At 44.4% G+C, this 22,533-nt stretch overlaps 1 protein-coding gene across 12 annotated transcripts in view; it reads left to right on the top strand.

Annotated features, from left to right (window-relative positions):
• MYCBP2 (MYC binding protein 2) overlaps positions 1 to 22,533 on the top strand; it is a 311,532-nt gene that overhangs the window by 267,442 nt on the left and 21,557 nt on the right. For 10 of the 12 annotated variants that reach the window (XM_029055680.1, XM_029055702.1, XM_029055705.1 and 7 more), the window contains 11 exons: positions 1,393 to 1,542; positions 3,757 to 3,917; positions 4,930 to 5,086; positions 5,812 to 6,036; positions 10,837 to 10,902; positions 11,726 to 11,965; positions 14,510 to 14,608; positions 15,627 to 15,707; positions 16,460 to 16,726; positions 17,995 to 18,278; positions 19,414 to 19,510. In XM_029055680.1, coding sequence (XP_028911513.1) covers positions 1,393 to 1,542; positions 3,757 to 3,917; positions 4,930 to 5,086; positions 5,812 to 6,036; positions 10,837 to 10,902; positions 11,726 to 11,965; positions 14,510 to 14,608; positions 15,627 to 15,707; positions 16,460 to 16,726; positions 17,995 to 18,278; positions 19,414 to 19,510 — 1,827 coding nt within the window. The remainder of the gene's footprint in view (positions 1 to 1,392; positions 1,543 to 3,756; positions 3,918 to 4,929; positions 5,087 to 5,811; positions 6,037 to 10,836; positions 10,903 to 11,725; positions 11,966 to 14,509; positions 14,609 to 15,626; positions 15,708 to 16,459; positions 16,727 to 17,994; positions 18,279 to 19,413; positions 19,511 to 22,533) is intronic. The other 2 variants (XM_029055709.1, XM_029055644.1) reach the window with 1 other exon arrangement.

The following is a 22,533-nucleotide window of genomic DNA, read 5'->3' as shown; positions in this document are numbered from 1 at the left end:
TCAGAACGTAGGCCTGACTCCCAGGCCTGTGCTCTATCCACTAGACCACACTGCTTTTCTAGGCCACGCTGCTTATCAGTTGTATTTGCTGAGTGTTTACTGTGGGCAGAGCAACTCTACTAAGCTCTTTGGAGAGGACAATAGAACAGAGTTGGTAGACACGTTCCCGGCCCACAGTGAACTTACAATCAGTCCAGAGGAGGAGACAGAAATTAATATAAACAAATAAATTATGGCTCTATACATAAATGCTGAGGGAGGGGTGAATAAAGGGTGCAAATCCAAAAGGAAGGGCGACACAGAAGGGAGTGGGAGAAGAGGAAGTGCGGGTCTAGTCGGGGAAGGCCTCTTGGAGGAGATGTTGGAGGAGATATGCTTTCAGTAAGGCTTTGAAGGTGGGGACAGTGATCGTTTGTTGGATAGGAAGAGGGAGGGTGTTCCAGGCCAGAGGCAGGACGTGGGTGAAGGGTCAGCAGTGAGATAGACGAGATCAAGGTACAGTGAGTAGGTTGGCATTAGGGGAGTGAAGTGGGCAGACTGGGTTGCACTAGTAGAGCAGTAAGGGGAGGTAGGAGAGGGGTGAGGTGATTGAGTGCTTTAAAGCCAATGGTAAAGAGTTTCTGTTTGACACAGAGATGGATGGGCAACCATTGGAGGGTCTTGAGGAGTGGGGAAATATGGACTGAACATTTTTGTAGAAAAATGAACCGGGTAGCAGAGTGAAGTATGGACTGAGTTGGGGAAAGACAGGAAGCTGGAAGGTCAGCAAGGAGGCTGGTACAGTAATCAAGATGGGTTAGGATACATACTTGGATTAATGTTTTAGCAATGTTGTGAAGGTTGAACCTATAGGATTTGGTGACCGATAGAATCTGTGGGTTTAATGAGAGAGATGAGTCAAGGATAACACCAAGCTTCTGGGCTTGTCAGACAGGGAGGATGGTGGTGCTATCTACAGTGATAGGAAAGTCAGGAGCCAGGGGAGACAGGGTTTAATTGAGAAGATAAGGGGTTCTCTTTTGGATTTGGGAATTTGCTGTTAGGATTCTTCCCAATTTTTGATATTGATGAAATCCTTTTTTTAGTCTTGTCTTGTTTGGGAATCTAGTTTGGCTATGGTCTTTCAGAACCTTCAACAGAGTCCTGATTGGAATTTTTAATCCGTTACTTTCCCTTAAATACAGGAGGCTTGATTTAGGTCCTAGTATAGGATTAGACAGAAAAACTGCCATAATTTTTAATCTCCGAAAGAAGAAATGTCATTGGAGTCAAGTATATATTATCTTACTTTTCAAAACCACTTGCGTATTTTAAATTCAATTTTTCGTTTGAATTTTTTACTACCTTATTTCATTTTTCCACAGTTTTAACTATACTTCCTTGGTCACTTAGGCTTTCAACTGGCTTTTATGTAATGTCATCCAAACAACTTCTCTTCATGATATTTTATGGCATTTTGTGGCTTCACTGACTCCTGCACCAGTGGAACCAGAGGAGGATGAAGATGAGGAGAACAAAGCAAACAAAGAAAATGCAGAACAAGTAAGCGTGTGTGGTTTTTATGATTCCATGTTTAAACCAGTTAGTAAAGAAAAAAAAGTCCTTGAAGGTAGCACATTTATCACATAAAAATAAATCTGACATATTGCAGAACATAGAATTAAATTTATAAGTCAAATGTAGAGCTAATTACCAAATGCAAGCAAGAATGTACTTTGCCCAACTTGTGAATTCTGTGAAATAGATTGCAAGCTCTTTCACTATTATTGTGCTCATTCACTGGGCAGGAAACACAAAGGAAAATAGAGAAGCAGTGTGGCCTAGTGGATAGAACATGGGCCTGGGAGTCAGAGGACCTGTGTTCTAATCCCATCTCCACCACTTGTCTGCTGTGTGACTTTGGGCAAGTCCATTCTCTCCCTTGTACCTCAGTTCTCACTCTAGGCTTCAAGGCTATCCATCACCTTGCCCCTTCCTACCTCTCCTCCCTTCTCTCTTTCTACTGCCCACCCCGCACCCTCCGCCGCCCACCTCCTCACCGTCCCCCGTTCTTGCCTATCCCGCCGACGACCCCTGGGCCACATCCTCCCACGGTCCTGGATCGCCCTCCCTCCTCACCTCTGCCAAACTAATTCTCTTCCCCTCTTCAAAACCCTACTTAAAGCTCACCTCCTCCAGGAGGCCTTCCCAGACTGAGCTCCCCTTTTCCCTCTGCTCCCTCTAGCCCCCCCTTCACCTGTCCGCAGCTAAACCCTCTTCTCCCCCCTTTCCCTCTGCTCCTCCCCCTCTCCCGTCCCACCCCCTCAGCACTGTACTCGTCCGCTCAACTGTATATATCTTCATTACCCTATTTATTTTGTTAATGAGATGTACATCACCCTGATTCTATTTATTTGCTATTGTTTTAATGAGATGTTCTTCCCCTTGATTCTATTCATTGCCATTGTTCTTGTCTGTCCGTCTCCCCCGATTAGACCGTAAGCCCGTCAAAGGGCAGGGACTGTCTCTATCTGTTACCGATTTGTACATTCCAAGCGCTTAGTACAGTGCTCTGCACGTAGTAAGCACTCAATAAATGCTATTGAATGAATGAAGTTCTCTCATCTGTAAAATGGGGATTAAGACTTTGAGCCCCATGTAGCACATGGACTTTGTCCCACCTGATTAGCTTGTATCTACCCCAGCATTTAGTATAGTGCCACGCACATGATAAGTGCTTAACAAATAACATTAAAGAGAAATAAACACACAAAAATAGATCATAGCCTGTTTGGTGAGTTGAAATTGGGTAATTATATAAGGGGTAAATGAAAGGAACACTTGAAAAGCACACTGAAGCTAAACTTCAGGAGGCAGGAGCAGAAGGCAAGTCTGCCTAGTGTGCATTCATTCATTCAGCCCGTTCACTGGTTTTATTGAGAACAGTACTGAGCTCTGATGAAGAGCGTAAAGGATAATGAAGACTGGGTCCCTGGCCTTCAGTGGGCTGACAGTCCGAAAGGGATGATGGGGAGGTTGGCAGTAGGTGGGCACTTGAGGAAAGATTGAAAACAGAATGGCAGAAAATATAAAAACACAAGCACGACAATAAACACACTGAGAGCATCAGAACATTACAGTCATTTTCAGACAAATCATCACTCAGACAGATCTGGCCAACCAAAGCCTGCCCAATATTCCCAAATCAATAATGGGACAGCTATCATGGAACAGGGTTTTCAGAAGGATCAATCAATCAGTGGTATTCACTGAGCACTTATTTTGTGCAGAGCACTGCATTCATTCATTCTGTTGTATTTATTGAGCACTTACACTGTGAAGAGCACTGTACTAAACACTAAATACAATAAAACAATAAACAGCGTGGCTTAGTGGAAAGAGCACAGGCTTGGGAGTCAGAAGTTGTGGATTCTAGTACCTGCTCTGCCACTTGTCAGCTGTGTGACTTTGAGCAAGTCACTTAATTTCTCTGTGCCTCAGTTACCTCATCTGTAAAATGGGGATAAGACTGTGAGCCCCACGGGGGACAACATGATTACCTTGTTTCTACCCCAGCGCTTAGAGCAGTGCTTGGCACATAGTAAGCGCTTAACAAATACCATCATCATTATTATTACTATTATCTTCTAACCCAAAGAATAGATGAATCCATCACTAAGGAGGAGGGATCGGCTGCCAAAAGTTGATTTTATTCATTTTCATTTTAAGCTTCCTTTTGGAAAAATGTACGGTTGACATATTTGCTTTCACTTTTAGGAGAAAGACACCCGAGTATGTGAACATCCTTTGTCGGATATAGTGATTGCAGGTGAAGCAGCACATCCGCTGCCACATACTTTCCATCGCCTCCTCCAAACCATCTCTGATCTTATGATGTCTCTTCCCAGCGGCAGCTCGCTGCAGCAAATGGCCCTGAGGTAATATGATATTCTCAGCTCTTCGCTTCAAATATGATATAGTACGTTTACTAAATTTGGTGGGGAGGAAGAACTGTGGTGTTAATATTAATTGTTATGGGTTAGTTATCAAAAAGTAAAATAATAATTGTGGCAATGTTAGGCATGTAGTATGTGCCAAGCATTCTACTAAGCACTGGGATAGATACAGGATTATCAGGTTGGGCCCAGTCTCTGTCCCACATGAGACTAACAGACTGATCGGAAAGGAGAGCAAATATTTAATCCCCATTTTACAGATGAGAAAACTGAAGCTCAGGGATTTTAAGTGACTGACCCAAGGTCATTCAGGAGGTGACTGGTATAGCTGGGATTAGGACCCAGGTCTCCTGACTCCCCGATCCATGCTCTCTCCACAGGCCATGAGGATGAAACCCTGAGCTTGGAATAAGGATTCAGTCCTAACTGTTCCTTATCTCCTGAGACAAGTTGCTTTATATTATTTGGTATGGCCCAAATAGTTACCTTAATAATAGCTCCCCCATCCATGACTAATTAAAGCTTTTATTCTGTACATCATCTTCCACGTTGAGAAATTATCCATTTCATTTCCAGAAGTATTCTTAAAATAAGGAATGTATCCACAGGATATGTCAATATAGAGCTGTATATTTTAGGATTCTAAACCAAGAGTAGTATGGATATTATCATTTGCATTAATCTTTCTGAAATATAGTCAGTTCTCCTGAAATTAGTTTTTATCATGTGATGTGGATAGGATGCTTTTGAAGAATTAAGGAATATTCTTTCCACAATTACTGGTGTCTGAGTATAGCAAGATCCAGAAGCGAACAGAAGTCGATGCATTGTACGAAAACACAACCATGCCCCTACAAGTGATGTCAGTTATGGCATGAATTCTCAATCTTGTGGTTTTTCCATTACATGACTACTGTTATAGGAGGACTGTCTCATGGGGTGAAACTGTTCAAATCTTCATGAAGTTATTTCAAAGCTGTATGTCTTTTTTCAGATGCTGGAGCCTCAAATTCAAGCAATCTGATCACCAGTTCCTACACCAGAGCAATGTCTTTCATCATATTAACAACATTCTGTCCAAATCTGATGATGGAGATAGTGAAGAGAGCTTTAGCATCAGTATACAGTCTGGTTTTGAAGCTATGAGTCAGGTCAGTCAAAGGAATTCTTTTCCATCTCTTGTGTTATCTTGGCACCTAGGCCACTGAAATTCAAGAGCTTTCTGAATTCCTGCTGATTTTGAGGCCCACTAGTGATTGGCGTTGACTTCCTTGGAACTTGTGGTCCTGCGTGGATTGGCTCTCCAGGCAATAGGGTGGTTCCAGGGTTATATCAGCGGCTTTTGAAATTGGCTTTTGGAGGGTTGAGGGAAAGAGTTCATTTCGGCCTATCCTCTCACAGGGCTCCAGAACCTTTCCACACCCTTCCTCCCAAAGGTTCATCCAGGATGATGATTCCAGCCTGTACTTCCCACACCCTCCCCCAAAGCTTCATCGGGCTGGGAAAGATTGACCCAATCTAGAACAGGAGCTTAATTAATTCTCCCAAGGATTTCTGAAGCCACACTGAAAGTAGAGGGGGATGGGCAAGAAGGAGAGAAGCCCCGGAAGACAGAATTTCTGCTGCTGGGCAGCTGGCTACTTACTGCCTACCTGGAATATGGCTAGTGAGTTTGGGCCATAATTAAGGAGAGACCTCTGCTATCAGCACAGCAACATACCAAATTAGTTAGGAGTATCACAAATCATGTCTGTGTAGGGTATTAGCTAGGATTTCAGTTCGTCTAGGGGGATAGTTTTATCCTAACTTAGTTTATTTACAAGGCTAAAGGGAGGCCCTGGTCTGTGTATTCTGAACATTTGTATATTTCTGATAGGAATTGTGCATAGTCATTTGTTTAAAAGACCTGACCGGCATCGTTGACATAAAAACGTCAAGCCGTCCTGCTATGATCGGCAGTTTGACGGATGGATCAACAGAAACCTTCTGGGAATCGGGAGATGAGGATAAAAACAAAACCAAAAACATCACAATCAACTGTGTGAAAGGAATTAATGCCCGCTACGTATCTGTTCATGTAGACAACTCCCGAGATCTTGGGGTAAGAATTTCCTAAGGTGGCTGTTTTGGCATATGAGTGGGCTTAGAGTAGCATTTAAGAAATTATTTTTTCACTTAATTTTCATAACTTTATCTTAAGATTCTTGTAAACAGTTCCTAGAAAATAGGAATTCCTGGCCTCAGGTAAAAACTCCTTATGTTTTCATTGTAAAATGTGAACCTAGTTTATAAATCTATGCAGGTACCCGTACAGACTGGTTTTAAGGACAGGAAGTCCTTAGTGATAACCTGCAATTGGAATCTCAAAAATTGTCAGAACAGTTTTCTCACAGTAATCTTTAAAATAGGGGATTTGTTCTTGAACCAAAGTCAGATACCGTAGTGTTACCAAATTATCCAGAATTGCTCATTTTGTCACTTCCAGATGAATAATGTAATAATAAAGGATGGTAAGTCTTTCAGCACTTAACGTGTGCTTTCTTAAGCATTATGCTGAGTGCTGGGATCGATATAAAATAATCAGATTGGATAAATCCCTGTCCCACCTGAGGCTCACAGTCTAAAGGCGAGAGAGAACTGGGTATTGAATCCCCCATTTTCAGGTGAGGAATTTGAAGCATAGAGAAGTTACGTGACTTGCCCAAGATCACACTGCAAGCAGGTGGCAGAGCTGGAATTAGAACCAGAGTTTCGAACTCTCTCCACTTTTATATCATCAGGAGCAACCATACTGACACAAACGCATAAAGTTGAAAAATAAAAGATATAAAAGAAATATATATTGTATAAAATAGTGTGCATTACAGATTATCTTAAATGCATAAGCAAACTTTTACCCTTTATATTGTAACCCCAAAGTGGGCTCAGGGCTGAGTCTGGGTAAATCCTACAGAAGGCTTTAAGCTCACTGTGGGCAGGGAATGTGTCTGTTTATTGTTGTATTGTGATAATTATAATAATAATGGCATTTGTTAAGTGCTTACTGTGTGCCAAGCACTGTTCTAAGTGCTGGGGGGATACAAGGTAATCAGGTTGTCCCAAGGGACTCACAATCTTAATCCCCATTTTACAGATAAGGTAATTGAGGCCCAGAGAAGTGAAGTGACATGCCCAGTCACGTAGCAGACAAGTGGCGGAGCCGGGATTAGAACCCATGACCTCTAACTCCCAAGCACTTCCCCAAAGTGCTTAGTAGAGTGCTTTGAACACATTAAGCAGTCAATAAATACTATTGAATGAATGACTGAGGCCTTGAGGAGCTATTTGAAGGGTTCTTGGCTGGAGTCATCTCAGGAGTGTTGGCTGTTCTTTTTTTGTCTTGTCTGGTTTCTAAAAGAGAGTGTCCAAGGAAGTTTGGACAGGTGGTTCTCTTCTCGTACGTTGGCCTTTAGTAGCGGTACGTGTTGCACAGGCCCCTGCTTCCTGACGCGCTTCATTCAGGAACATGATGGAGTAATGTTTCTCAAACAGGCCTATGGAGAAGTTTCCGAATGTCAAAATGCCCCCAGGCTACAAGCATTTTTTGTTTGGTTTTTGTCTTTGTTTTGTTTCACTAAGAGGCAGTCTGGCTTAGTGGAAAGAGCCCGAGCTTGTGAGTCAAAGGACGTGGGCTCTAATCCTCGAACGTCCACTTATCTGCTGTGTGACCTGGGTCAAGCCACTTAACCTCTCTGTGCCTCAGTTACCACATCTGTAAAATGGGGTTTACGACTGTGAGCCCCATGAGGGACAACCTGATTAGGTTGTATCTACCCCAGCGCTTAGAGCAGTGCTTCGCGCATAGTGAGTGCTTAACAAATACCATAATTATTATTCATTTTTTAATGGTATTTGTTAAGTGCTTACTATGTGCCAGGCGCTGAAACGAGGGCGCCGCCACTTGTCTGCTGTGTGACCTTGAGGAAGTCAGTTCACTTCTCTGTGCCTCAGTGACCTCATCTGTAAAGTGGGGATTAATACTGTGAGCCCCACGTGGAACAAGTGACTGTGTCCAACCTGATCAGCTTGTTTCTTCCCCAACATTTAGAGCATTGCTTACCCATAGTAAGTGCTTAAGGAGTACCATAAAAAGTGCAGTGAATTTCTCCCCCTCCCCCCTCAATCCTTTCCTACCTACTGCGCACCTTAGAACCTTCCCCCTTTCATCCTCTTGCCCCCACTCTCTGAGAGCCACTTCATTCTGTTTCCATCTTTTGCTTCTATTTCCGATATTTTATTGGCAGCTGCTGTCACCGTTCCTTTCCTTACCCTCTCCCTCCAGGAGCTCAAAGTCAGAGAAGCAGCATTGAGTAGTGGCTAGAGCACGGGCCTGGGAGTCAGAAGTTCATGGTTTCTACACCCAGCTCCACCACTTGTCCGCTGTGTCGCCTTGGGCAAGTCACTTCACTTCTCTGGGCCTCAGTCACCTCATCTGGAAAATGGGAATTCGGGTTGTGAGACAGGGACAGGGACTGCAGCCAATCTGATTGTCTCCCTTTCTAGACCGTGAGCTTATTATGCGGGGGCTGTGTCTGTTTATTGTTATATTGTACTCTCCCAAGCCTTTAATACAGTGCTTTTCACTCAGTAAGTGCCCAATAAGTACGATTGAATGAATGAATTAGCTCATATCTACCCCAGAGCTTCGTACAATGCCTGGCACATTTTAAGTGCTGAACAAATACCACAGTCATTATTATTAAGGGGTTGGGACCAGACTGGGTGGGCCAGAGGGAGGGCAAGCAATGGAGAGGAAGGAGAAAGAGGGGTGCCACCCGGAACCTTCTCTCCTGTATGCCACCCTCCCCTGCCTTTCCCCAGCACAGCCAGTCCAGTCTTGGACTGCTAGCTTAGCAACCCCAGAGGCCTGCAACACCTTCCCTCCTCCTATCAGACCCATTTATTCATTCAGTTGTATTTATTAAGCACTTACTGTGTGCAGAACACTGTACTAAGCGCTTAGAAAGTACAGTTCAGCAACAGGTAGAGACAACCCCTACCCAACAACAGGTTCATAGTCTAGAAAGGGGAAATAGACAACAAAAGAAAACAAGTAGACAGGCATCTTTAGCATCGAAATAGATAAGTGGGATTATAGATATGTACACATCGTTAATAAAATAAATAGAATAATAAATACATACAGATAATAATAATAATGTTGGTATTTGTTAAGCGCTTACTATGTGCAGAGCATTGTTCTAAGCGCTGGGGTAGGTACAGGGTAATCAGGTTGTCCCACGTGAGGCTCGCAGTCTTAATCCCCATTTTACAGATGAGGTAACTGAGGCACAGAGAAGTTAAGTGACTTGCCCACAGAGATATACACAAGTGCTTTGGGGCGGGGAAGGGGATAGAGCAGAGGGAGGGAGTCTGGGTGATGGGGAGGGAAGGAGGAGCAGAGGAAAAGGGGGGCTTAGTCTGGGAAGGCCTATTGGAGGAGGTGAGCTCTCAGTAGGGCTTTGAAGAGGGGAAGAGAGTTTGGCGGATGTGAGGAGGGAGGGCATTCCAGGACAGCGGTAGGATGTGGGCCAGGGGTCGAAGGCGGGATAGGCGAGAATGGGGGACGGTGAGGAGGTGGGCGGCAGAGGAGCGGAGCGTGTGGGGTGGGCAGTGGAAAGAGAGAAGGGAGGAGAGGTAGGAGGGGGCAAGGGGATGGAGAGCCTCGAAGCCTAGAGTGAGGAGTTTTTGTTTCATGCGAAGGTTGATAGGTAACCAGTGGAGATTTTTGAGGAGGGGAGTGACATGCCCAGAGCGTTTCTGTAGAAAGCTCTCCCCCACTTGCAAACCTTATTGAAGGCCCATTTCCTCCAAAAAGCCTTCCCTGACTAAGCCCTCCTCTCCTCTGCACTGCTCTTACATGCTTCTTCATTCATCCTCCCTCCATCCCCACGGCACATAGTAGCATGGGGTAGTGGATAGAGCGTGGGCCTGGGAGTCAGGTCATGGATTCTAATCCCAGCTCTGCCACTTGTCTGCTGTGTGACCTTGTACAAATCACTTCATTTCTCTGGGCCTCATTTACCTCATCTAGAAAATGGGGTGGAGGCTCTGAGCCCCATGTGGGACAGAGACTGTATCCAACCCGATTTGCTTGTATCTACTCTAGCACTTAGTACAGTGCCTGGCACACAGTAAGCACTTAACAAATACCATGATTATTAATATTATGTCTGTATATCTATGTAATTTATTTTTCTGTTTATATTATTGTCTGACTCCCTCTCTAGATTGTGAGCTTGTTGTGGGCAGGAATATATCTGTTGTTGCATTGTGCTCTCCCAAGCGCTTAATACAGTGCCCTGCACACAGTAAATGCTCTATAGATATGACTGAATGAATGAATTCAATTCAGTAGTATTTTTTGAGTGCTTACTATGTGCAGAGCACTGTACTAAGCGCTTGGAATGGAAAATTGGGCAACAGATAGAGACAGTCCCTGCCCAATGACAGGCTCACAGTCTAATCAGTGACCTGCAGGGCTGTAGGAGGGACTGCTGGAAAAAGAACAGAAGGAGAACAAGAAACATGAGACAAGAAAATCATGGGCCAGAAACCAAGAAGGGCAGTGTGAACAGGGGAGGGGGCGGGGAAGGGGGACAAGGTTAGTTACATGAGGTAATGGGGCTCCTGGTGGAAACTCAGAACTGAAATCCTAAAGCCAGAACAAAGTATTCATTTAGAAACTTTGGATTCGACCGTCATTGGAACTTGAATGTCGTACAGTGAAAGACTGCCTATGCTGTAAATGACTCTAAAGTTGAAAAAAAAATCAAGTTATTGTGAGAGTTACTTTCCAGTTGTTTGTCGTCTCGATATATTCCCAGGTATAAATTTTGTTTTCTTACTGGTCTTATTTCAGAACAAAGTGACCTCAATGACTTTCTTGACTGGAAAAGCAGTAGAAGATCTGTGTAGAATCAAACAGGTATATGAGATTTCACTTTTTAATAAGTGGAGGTGGAGGGAGAATCTTTTAAAGGTGTCTTTTTTTTTTTTTTTACGTGAATGGGAGTCAGTGATGCTGTTTTACGAAGCTGGATGTCTGTGTAATGATAGTGCAGAAAATAGATCACTTCTTATCTCATTTTTCTTCTCTTCCCTTCTCTGACCCCCCTCAAATGGGGAGGCTTTTGTGAAACTTTTTCAGAACTGGATGTTTTTTGTTTCCTTTCACTGAAGGAAGCTGACTGATATTTTCTTAAATCAAAATTAAGATAATGAGGTTTTGACACACTCACAGGACTTAAAAAATAAAATTTTTCACAAACCTTGGTGACTGTTATTGAATGAAGTGTAGCGGTAACCATTCTTATAGAGAGCAACTGAGATCATTTTAGAGCAAGTCTTAATATAAATAGCACCGTAAATCCCAATACGTAAATTAACCTCAATTCTTGAGTAAAGGTATTAATGAAGCTTCATATTTGTTTTAAAATTATTTACCTAGGCAATTAGTGAATGATATAAAACCTACCTCAACAAATTGTTTTTGAGATGTACTGTTTGAAAATAAAATGATATCTTCATCAAAGACAATTTAAATTACATTTTAAATTTACAGTTGGTCTCTCAAAAGTAAACATCCAAATAAAATAATAGAAATTTAACCATAATGTGAAGGGTGAACAAAAAAGCGTCATTAACAATTCTCAGCCTAATAGGCATTTCCTCATTACTGCATTTCTAGTAACACCAGCTAGATTGTTTATAATGCAAGTGATACAGTTTGTCCCTTTCATCTTCATCAGGTTGATCTGGATTCTCGGCACATTGGTTGGGTAACCAGTGAGCTTCCAGGAGGAGATAATCACATCATCAAAATTGAACTGAAGGGTCCAGAGAACACACTGAGAGTTCGACAAGTGAAAGTCTTGGGCTGGAAAGATGGCGAAAGCATTAAAATCGCAGGTCAAATCTCAGCCAGTGTGGCTCAGCAAAGAAACTGTGAAGCCGAGACCCTACGAGTATTCCGACTTATCACTTCCCAGGTGGGTTACTGTCAGCGCACATCGTGGGACTAGGATAAAGAAACGTCTTTGATACTGGGCATCCCATGCCTGGGAATGAGACCTCTCATTTTCCATACCCCTCGACACTTCTGCCTCTCCTTTCTTCTCTGACCTTTCTTCTTCCTTTCTTCTCTGGACTCATGATTCTCCCAGGCCACTCTTTCTTAGTCTCTTTCACCAACTTCTCCTTGGCCTCCCATCCCCTAACTGTGGGGGGGTCCCTCAAGGCTCAGTTCTGGATCTCCTTCTACACCCACACATCTGGAGAACTCATTTGCCCCCATGGCTTCATCTGCCGTCTCTCCACCTATGATTCCCAAATCTACCTCTCCAGCTCCAACCTCTCTCCTTCTCTGCACTCTGGCATTTCCTTCTGCCTTTGGGACATCCCTACACAGATGTCCCACTGACCCCTCGAAGGTACCATGTGCAAATCAGAACTCCCCTTCCCAGTTAAACCCCGTCCTTCCCCCAAGATTTTTCCCATAACTATAGACAACACCACTATCTTCCCTGATTTACAAGTCTGTATCATCGGCATTGTCTTCGACTCTGTTCTCTTATTTAATCCACATATTCAGTCACCAGATCCTCTCTGTGTTCTTTCACAACATCTCTAGAATCCTCCCCTTTTCATTCCCACATCTGCCATGCTGTTCCAAGCACTTATCGTGCCATTGACTACTGCATCAGTTTCCTCGCTGACTTCCTTGCTCGTCTCTCCCCTCTCCAGTCCTTACTTCATTTGACCACCTGGATCATTTTTCTTAAAAGCCACCCAGTCCTCAAAAAGCTCCAGTGACTGCCTGTCCATCTCTGCATCAAACAAACTCCTTACCATTGGCTTTAAAGCACTCTAGGCTCTTCCAATCTTTTCTTACCTCGCTGATTCCTACTGCAACCCAGCCCACAAGTTTTGCTTCTCCAGTGTCAACGTACTTACTGTACTTCAGTCGTGTAATCGCTGACCCTTTGCCCACATCCTCCCTTTGACCCGAAAGTCCCTCCCCTTTAATATATGACAGTCCACCACTCTCTCCATCATCAGAGTCTTCTTATATCTTCGCCCTCCCTTCTGTGGAGCATAGGCACTTGGGTCTGAACACCTTAAGTTCTGTGATAGTCTTTCCCCCCATCCTTCCCCTGTACCCCACAGCACTTACATACATATCCATCTCTAATTTGTTTTTGTGGTGCCCAAAATTGATCTTCTCCTCTTCTCAGAGGCCTTCGTGATGAATCCCTCATATCCTCTACTCATTTTCCTTTCCGCAACACATATGCACTTGGAGCTGTACCCACCCCTTAAGCACTTTGATGCCCACCCCATCCCCCCAGCCCTTATGTAATAATAATTATGGTATTTGTTAAGCTCTTACTATATGCCGGTTTCTGTTCTAAGCTCTGGAGTAGATACAAAATAATCAAGTTGGACATAGACCCTGTCCCACATAGGGGTCACAGTCTTAATCCTCATTTTACAGATGAGGGAACTGAGGCCCAGAGAAATGAAGTGACTTGCCCAACGTCAGCCAACGGACAAGTGGTGGAATCAAGATGAGAACCCATCCAGCGTGGCTTAGTGGAAAGAACACAGACTTGGGAGTCAGAAGATGAGGGTTCTAATCCTGGCTCTGCCACTTGTCTGCTGTGTGACCTTGGGCAAGCCACTTAACTTCTCTGTGCCTCGCTTACTTCATCTGTAAAATGGGGATGAAGACTGTGAGCCCTACGTGGGACGATCTGATTACCTTGAATCTACCCCAGTGCTTAGAACGGTGCTTGACACATAGTAAGAGCTTAACAAATACCATAACAATAATAATAATCCATCCCCGTGTTCTAATTTCCAGACCTGTGTTCTATCCATTAGGCCATGCATGCTGCTTCTTATCCCTGTACGGTACTGTTTTTCCTAGCTGTAACTGATTTGAATGCTTCTCCCTGACCTAGACTGTGAGCTCCATCTGGGCGGGGATCATGTCAACCAACTCAGTTATAATGTACTCTCCCAAGTGTTTCCTACAGATCTGTGCCTATAGAAAGTGCTCTGTAAACACCATCAATCCACTGATTGACTCCACCTCTCAATTTTGCGGTCTTCGTCGATGACACCACTTGAACACAGTCCTGGGAGTCAGAAGGACCTGGGTTCTAATCCTGGCTCCACCACATGTCTGCTGCATGACCTTGGGAAAGTCACTTCTCTGGGCCTCAGTTCCCTAATCTCTAAAATGGGGATGAGAGTATGAGCTCAATGTTGGACAGGAACTGTGTCCAGAGTGAATAACTTGTAACTACGCCAGCACTCAGAACAGTGCTTGACACATAGTAGGCACTTAACCAGTACCGTAATTATTATTTACTCCCAGTCCCGAAAGCCTTGAGCCATATGTGAGTCAGGGACCCTTGTGTGATCTAACCTCTTTACCCCAGTGTTTATTTAGCACAGAGATTAGGAAATAGTAAGTGTTTTAAAAATACCATGGCTATTTTTCATGTATTTCCTTCTATATATCCCAGGTCTTTGGAAAACTCATATCTGGAGATGCTGAGCCTACTCCTGAACAAGAGGAAAAGACACTGTTATCTTCACCTGAAGGAGAAGAAAAAGTATACAATGTATTTATTTGTATTCTGTCTTTCTCTCCTTCTTTCTTTCCTCCCTCCTTTTCATTACTCTAGACTGAAAGATCATTGTAGGCAGGGATTGTGTCTGTTATACTGTTACATTGTACTCTCCCCAGCGCTTAGAAAAGTGCTCTGCTCACAGTAAGTGCTCAATAAATACGACTGACTATTACCATGTATTGGTTAGTATGTTTAGCTTTTAGCTTGGTTTTCTTCTTGCCCTGTGCACTTGAGTATATTCCCCGAAATATAACCGTACTTACCCTGGGACACTGTTCGATTAGTACTTTGTCTTTCCTTGCTCTGTTACATTTCAATTTGAGTTAGGGGAGGTGATTTTCTTTAAAAGTACAGAGAAATTATAGTGACCTTGTAGCCACAGAACCATATCTCTCAAAATCATTATTTTATATTTTGTGACGTCACCAAACATATAAGCCTGCCACTTTCCTTGTCGATTCAAGTCTCTTCTATGCCTTTTGTAAGACGTGACTAATTTGGCAGAAAAACCAACTTCTGATTTCTTATGCTTGGTTTTTGTTGTTTTTGCTATTTCTCAATCTAATTGTTTGGGACATGGTTAGACAAAAACGTGTGTTGTGGCGTACTGAGGAGAGGCAATTTAGATTAGCTTCAATAGATGATTTTCTCTAAGTTCTAACTTGGAAGATCTCTTCACCACTGACCGGCCCTCTTACAAAGGCCATCCTCTTCTGCTTTCTGTCTTGGAAGCTCTTGGTTTTATATGAGGGCAGTTGTATGCATCCTTCTGAAATCCACAAAGGTTTTTGGGTTTGGGAGGCTTCTTTTGTTTTTAAGTTTGAAAGGCCTTGAAATCCAGCAGGTTTTCCTAATTTCATGAACCTTAGTTTTATTTAAAATCTGCTGTTTTTCAAAAAGTTCTGCATATTTACGTAAATACAACCTAAAGTTCCAACTGTTCCCTTAGATGGAAGCAGTACACTTGTTTGAAGATTTTAATCCACTTTTCATTTTATATTTCATAAAGGCAACCTCTGATGCTGACCTGAAAGAGCATATGGTTGGAATCATATTCAGCAGGAGTAAGCTGACAAATTTACAAAAACAGGTCTGTTTACCAGAATCAGTTCTTTTGAGTTTGTGTGGCCAAGAAGTGATTGTTTTTGAGGCTTTTCATTTTTGTTCTGGTGGTAGCCAACAACTAGAGAAGTTGCATATTAGTGACTTCAGAATTCTTTTGATGGCTCTCCTGAAAGTTGATACTTCTTTTTATCCATTATGTAGATTGGTGTTTATTTCTCCCCATTCACTATTCTGCACACAGTAGGGACTCTGTAAATGCCACTGAATGATTGATAATAATAGTAATAGTATTTGTCAAGTGCTTACTATGTGCCAGGGACTGTTCTAAGTGCTGTGGTAGATACAAGCTAATCAGGTTGGACACAGTCCCTGTCCTTCCTTGGGCTCACAGTCTTAATCCCCATTTTATAGATGAGGGAACTGAGGCCCAGAGAAATGAAGTGATTTGAGCGCTTGGTACCTGCCAAGTGGTTGGAAGTAAGTTCAACAGACTGTGACTCTAGATTGTCAGCTTGTTGTGGGCAGAGAATGTGTCTGTTTATTGTCATGTTGTACTCTCCCGAGTGCTGAATACAGTGCTCTGCACACAGTAAGCGCTCAGTAAGTATGCTTGAATGAATTGAATGTATTTGCCTAAGGTCACACAGCAGACAAGTGGCGGAGCCGGGATGTCAGGTCCTTCTGACTCCCAAGCCCGTGCTCTATCCTGTAGGCCCTGCTGCTTCCCAATGGAATGATGGATTTTATATGTCACATATCGCTTTTCTGGTGTCGTAGGTGTGTGCTCACATCGTCCAGGCCATCCGAATGGAAGCAACCCGGGTCCGTGAAGAATGGGAACATGCCATCTCCAGCAAAGAAAATGCCAATTCTCAGCCCAACGATGAAGACGCCTCCTCGGATGCCTATTGCTTTGAGCTGCTCTCCATGGTCTTGGCCCTGAGCGGATCAAATGTGGGTCGACAATACCTGGCTCAACAGCTCACTCTGCTCCAGGACCTCTTTTCTTTACTGCATACTGCCTCTCCCAGGGTGCAGAGACAGGTGACTAAATAATTCCTTTGGGTTCCATTCATAATAATAATAATGGCATTCGTTAAGTGCTTACTATGTGCCAGGCACTTTGTGAGCTCTGGGGTGGATACAAGCAAATTCTGTTGGACACAGTCCTCTGTCCCACATGGGGCTCACAGTCTCGATCCCCATTTTTCACATGAGGTCATTGAAGCCCAGAGAAGTAAAATGACTTGCCCGAGGTCACAGAGCAGACACGTGACAGAGCTGGGATTAGAACCATGACCTTCTTACTCCCAGGCCCGTGCTGTATCCACTACACCATGCTGCTTCCTTGTAACTTCTTCATGTGTTTATTATTATTATTGTTGCTGTTACTAATAACAACAATAGTAATCATAGTGGCATTTGTTAAGCGCTTACTATGCACCAGGCACTATACTAAGCACTTGGAGAGATACAAGATAATAGGGTTGGGCACAGCCTCCCACAGAGGCCCACCTGGGGCTCCCAGAGTTAACCTTCTTTTTACTGATGAGGTAACTGAGGCCCAGAAAAGTTAAAGGATTTGCCCAAGGTCACACACAGCAGACAAGTGGCAGAGCTGGGATTAGAACCCAGGTCCTCTGACTCCCAGAACGGTGCTTTTCCCACTAGGCCACGCTGCTTCTAATTTAAAACGTTCTTTTGGGTAAAAGTGCTCAGTGTGGTGCACTGCATCCAGGGGACACTCAATTTATAATAATAACTGTGGTATTTGTTAAGCGACTACTTTGCGCCAAGCACTGTAGTAAGCGCTGGGGTAGATACAGGTTAATCAGGTCCCACATGGGGCTCACATTGTGAGTAGGAGGAAGAACGAGTATTGAATCCCCATTTTACAGAGGAGGGAACTGAGGCACAGAAAAGCAAAGTGACATACCAAAGGTCTCACAGAAGAAAAAGGCGGAGGTGGCATTAGAACTTAGTTCCTCTGACTTCCAGGCCTGGGCTCTTTCCATTAGGCCACGCTCCTTCTCCTTACTATTATTAAAAGATTAGTACCGGAATCGACTTTATGGTGTTTGATTCAGTGGCCCTTTTCCCCACCACATCTGAAAGGTTTTCTTTGCCTTCTTGGTTGCTGACAAATTCGTATTTTAAACCAGCGAGTCATTTTCCATTTTACTAAGTAACAGCAATTGGGTGACCTCAAAAGACCTTTAATATAGCTATTTGCTTAATGAAGTTATGTGGAAGATATTTAATGTAATGGGCAGGGCATGTGTCCCTTACCTTGTTTCATTATATTCTCCCAGGTGACCTCTCTCCTTCGAAGAGTTCTCCCCGAGGTGACCCCTAACCGCCTCGCCAGCATCATCGGGGTGAAGTCTCTGCCCCCGGCGGATATCAGCGACATCATTCACTCCACAGAGAAAGGAGACTGGAATAAGCTGGGCATCTTGGACATGTTCCTGGGCTGCATCGCCAAGGCCCTCACGGTCCAGCTGAAAGCCAAGGGCACCACGATCACGGGAACGGCCGGCACCGCGGCGGGCAAAGGGGTCACCACCGTCACGTTGCCCATGATCTTCAATTCCAGGTGGGGCCCAGCTGGGTGGGGTCAAAATGCAAAAGCTGGCTGGGTCTTGATCTCCTCCATCTCGCTCCCCTCTCACCCTTCCCTCTAGGCTCCGAGCTCGTTTCGGGCAAGGAACCTGTCTGCTAATTCTGTTGGAAGATCCCCCCCTCACTATCCTAATAATAATGTTGATGGTATTTAATAATAATAGTATTTGTTAGGCACTTGCTATAATAATAATGTTGGTATTTGTTAAGCGCTCATTATGTGCAGAGCACTGTTCTAAGTGCTGGGCTAGGTACATTTACCTCAGTTACCTCATCTGTAAAATGGGGATGAAGACTGTGAGCCTCACGTAGGACAACCTGATTACCCTGTATCTCCCCCAGCGCTTAGAACAGTGCCCTGCACGTAGTAAGCGCTTAACAAATACCAACATTATTATTATTACAGGGTAATCAGGTTGTCCCATGTGAGGCTCACAGTTAATCCCCATTATACAGATGACATAACAGGCACAGAGAAGTTAGGTGATTTGCCCACAGTCACACAGCTGACAAGTGGCAGAACCAGAATTCGAACCCATGACCTCTGACTCCCAAACCCAGGCTCTTTCCACTGAGCCATGCTGCCTCTCTATGTGCCAGGCACCGTACTAAGTGCTGGGGTGGATACAAGCAGATCGGGTTGGACACTGTCCCTGTCCCACATGGGGCTCATAGCCTCGATTCCCATTTTGCAGATGAGGTAACTGAGGCCCAGAGTAGTGAAATGACATGCCCAGTGTCACACAGCAGCCAAGTGGCTGAGGCGGGATTAGAACCCATGTCCTTCTGACTCCCAGGCCCGAGCTCTGTCCACTAGACCGCATTGGTTCTCTGCTCCTTCTTCCTGCTTTCTACTTCCTGCTTCCTCTGTAGGGATTTCGGAGGGATTTCTCCCTTAGCTCTTTAGTCATTTCTTTTCATGCTTTAGAGGCTTAAAAAAGGCAAGTCTCACTAATTTCTTGTTCTTTGTGGATTTGAGACTGAACAATACCCAAGTAACTGAATTTAAAATGTGAGTAGCAAATGCTGTTCATGTGCTGCAATTACAACTTGGATGAGAATTGGAAATTAATTTCATGCTATGTAACTTTGTCACTGTAACTTTACAGTTATATTCGGCGAGGTGAAAGCCATTGGTGGATGAAAGGCTCAACTCCTACCCAGATTTCGGAGATCATTATTAAACTAATCAAGGACATGGCAGCGGTAAGTTTCCAGTTCGATAACAATGAGAGGCTATAGATTGATTTGCGGTGCAAGTAGTTAAATCTATGGGAGTTTGACGGGGCCTCCATTTAAGTGACACTGAAATCCTCTTGTTTCTTCTTTGTTTTATGGTATTGGTTAAGCGCTTATTGTGTGTCAAACACTGTTCTAAGCGCTGGCGTAGATACAAGGCGTGGACACGATCCCTGTCCTGCCTGGGGCTCATAGTCTAAGTAGGAGGGAGAACAGGAGGACTGAGGCACAGAGAAGTGAAGTGACCTGCCTCAGGTCACACATCAAGCCCAGATTAGAGCCCAGATCCTCTGTCATTTAAGCCCATACGCTTTCCACTAGGTCTTGCCGCTTTTCTTGCTGGTGAGCTTTCCAATTTATTTTTTTTATGGAATTTGTCGAGTGTGTACCACATGCCAGGCTCCGTACTAAGCGCCGGGGTAAATACAAGCTAATCCAGTTGGACACAATCCATGTCCCACATAGGGCTCAACGGTCTCGATCCCCTTCTTCCAGATGAGGTAACTGAGGCGCAGAGAAGTGAAGTGACTAGCCCAAGGTTGCACTGCAGACAAATGGCACATCCGGAATTAGAACCCAGGTCCTTTTGTCTCCCAGGCTTCTAGCCACTAGGCCTCGCAGCCTTCTCTACTTTGCTCAAAGTTTATGTGACATGTCATTTTTCTAACCCTGACCACCAGGGAGAAGAGCAGGCAATCCAATTTTTATTTTTGTAGAAGAGTCAAACAAAATGAACACTTCGAGCAGCTGGTGCACCAAGAGCCATCCGATTTGTGACCTTTCCCCAACATGTCGCATGCAGATGTCATTAGTTGTAGAATTCAAGTGCTTACTGTGTGACAAGCACTATCCTAAGTGTTGGGGCCCATAACAGTCTTTGGGCCACACTGGGCTCACAATTCATTCATGCAGTCGTGTTTATCGAGCGCTTACTGTGTGCAAAGCACTGTACTGTGTGCAAACTCCCATAGATTTGAGGGAGAACAGGAATTGAATCCTCATTTCACAATTGAGAAGACTGAGGCACAGAGGACCAAGGTCACACAGCCGACGAGTGGCGGAAGTGGGATTAGAACCCGGGTCCTCTGGCTCCCAGGCCCCGGCTCTCCTGTAGGTCACACGCCACGCTGCCCGTGACCGCTCCGTCACGGCAGCTGCTGCTGCCGGTATGGATGGGAAAAAGAAACACGGGTAAGAGAGGAAGAGAAGGTGGGAGAGAAAAGACAAGGCAGGGAGAGGGCGGCAGTTAACAAGTAGCCTTGTAAACCACAATCCCAGCTGCCCACCTCCAGCCTGACTTGTATAGCAGTTAACAAATACTACAGCTAACTGATGACATCTACATAATAATCATGGTATTTATTAAGCGCGTACTCTGTGCCAGGCACTGTTCTAAGCAGTGAAGCAAATATGTCCCGCAAAGGGCTCACAGTCCTAATCCCCATTTTACAGATGAGGGAACTGAGGCACAGAGAAGTTAAGCGACTTGCCCAAGGTCACTCAACTGACGTGGTGGAGCTGGGATTAGAACCCATGACCTCTGACTCCCCCGCCTGCCCTCTTTCCACAAAGCCATGTTGGGGAAAGGTCATAAATCGGACATCTCTTTCTGCACCAGCTGCTCAAGGGATTCCTCTTCTATTAAAAAAAAAAAATGTTGCCTGCTCTGCTCCCTGGGGTTCAGTGTTAGAACTCTCCTTGCTTCCATTCTTTCATTCATTCAGTTGTATTTATTAATAAAAATAATAATAATAATAATGTGGTATTTGTTAAGCGCTTACTATCTGCAAAGCACTGTTCTAAGCATTGAGGGGGATGCAAGATGATCAGGTTGGCCTGCATGGGGCTCACAGTTTTTAATCCCCATTTTACAGATGAGGTAACTGAGGCACAGAGAAGTTAAGTGACTTGCCCAAAGTCACACAGCTGGCAAACAACAGAGCGGGGATGAGTGCTTACTGTGTGCAGAGCACTGTACTAAGTGCTTGGAAAGTACAGTAGTCATTCAATTATATTTATTGAGTGCTCACTCTGTGCAGAGCACTGTAGTAGAACAGTGCTTGGCATGTAGTAAGCGCTTAAATGCCATTATTATTATTATGTGATTGGAAATTACATGAGTCATTCAATCTTATTTATTCAGAGCTTATACCCCCCAGGAGGACATTCCGGCCCGATGCTTCCCAGCAACTTTTCACCCAGTTCTCGCCCCAACACCTCTCTGTTAATACAATGGTATTTGTGAAACGCTTGCTATATGCCAGCCACTGTACTAAATGCTGGAGTAGATAATAATAAAAATAGTAATGGTATTTGTTAAGCACTTAAAATGCACCAGGCACTGTACTAAGCACTGGGGTGCATACAAGCAAATCGGGTTGGACCCAGTCCCTGTCCCATGTGGAGCTCACAGTCGCAATCCCCATTTTACAGATGAGGTCACTGAGGCACAGAGAACTAAAGTGACTTGCCTAAGGTCACACAGCAGGCATGTGATGGAGCCGGGATTAGAACCCAGGGCCTTCTGACTTCTGGGCCCGTGTCCATCTACTACACCATGCTGCTTCTACAATGTAATGGGGGTGGACCAGTCCCTGTCCCGCCAAGGGCTAACAGTCTTAATCCCCATTTGACGAATGAGGTCACTGAGGCACAGAGAAGTGGTGGAGCAGGGACTAGAACCCAGGACCTTTTGACTCCCAGTCCACAAGGCCACTCCCTCAGCTCTGAAATGCTGCAAGGTCGGGGGGGGGGGGGAAGAGGTAGGCCCAGGGCCACATTTTGAACCCTGCTCCTGCTTCTACTCTTCCTCCAATCCTCCCCAACTCCCAGGGCTGCTTATTAGCCCAAACTTTTCCTTCGATCTTTGACAGATCTTGTTGGCTTTTGCATTTCTGCTCCCTTAACTCAGGGTAGACCGTTTCTAAAATGCTGTTCATTCTACTTATGGTAAAATGTGGGCAGGAATGTGTCTGTTATGTTATACTCTC

This window comes from Ornithorhynchus anatinus, chromosome 2, assembly GCF_004115215.2.
Source record: "Ornithorhynchus anatinus isolate Pmale09 chromosome 2, mOrnAna1.pri.v4, whole genome shotgun sequence".
NCBI classification, from domain to species: Eukaryota; Metazoa; Chordata; class Mammalia; order Monotremata; family Ornithorhynchidae; genus Ornithorhynchus; species Ornithorhynchus anatinus.
Note: the sequence above shows the minus strand (reverse complement) of the source record. Positions and strands in the feature narration are given on the sequence as shown.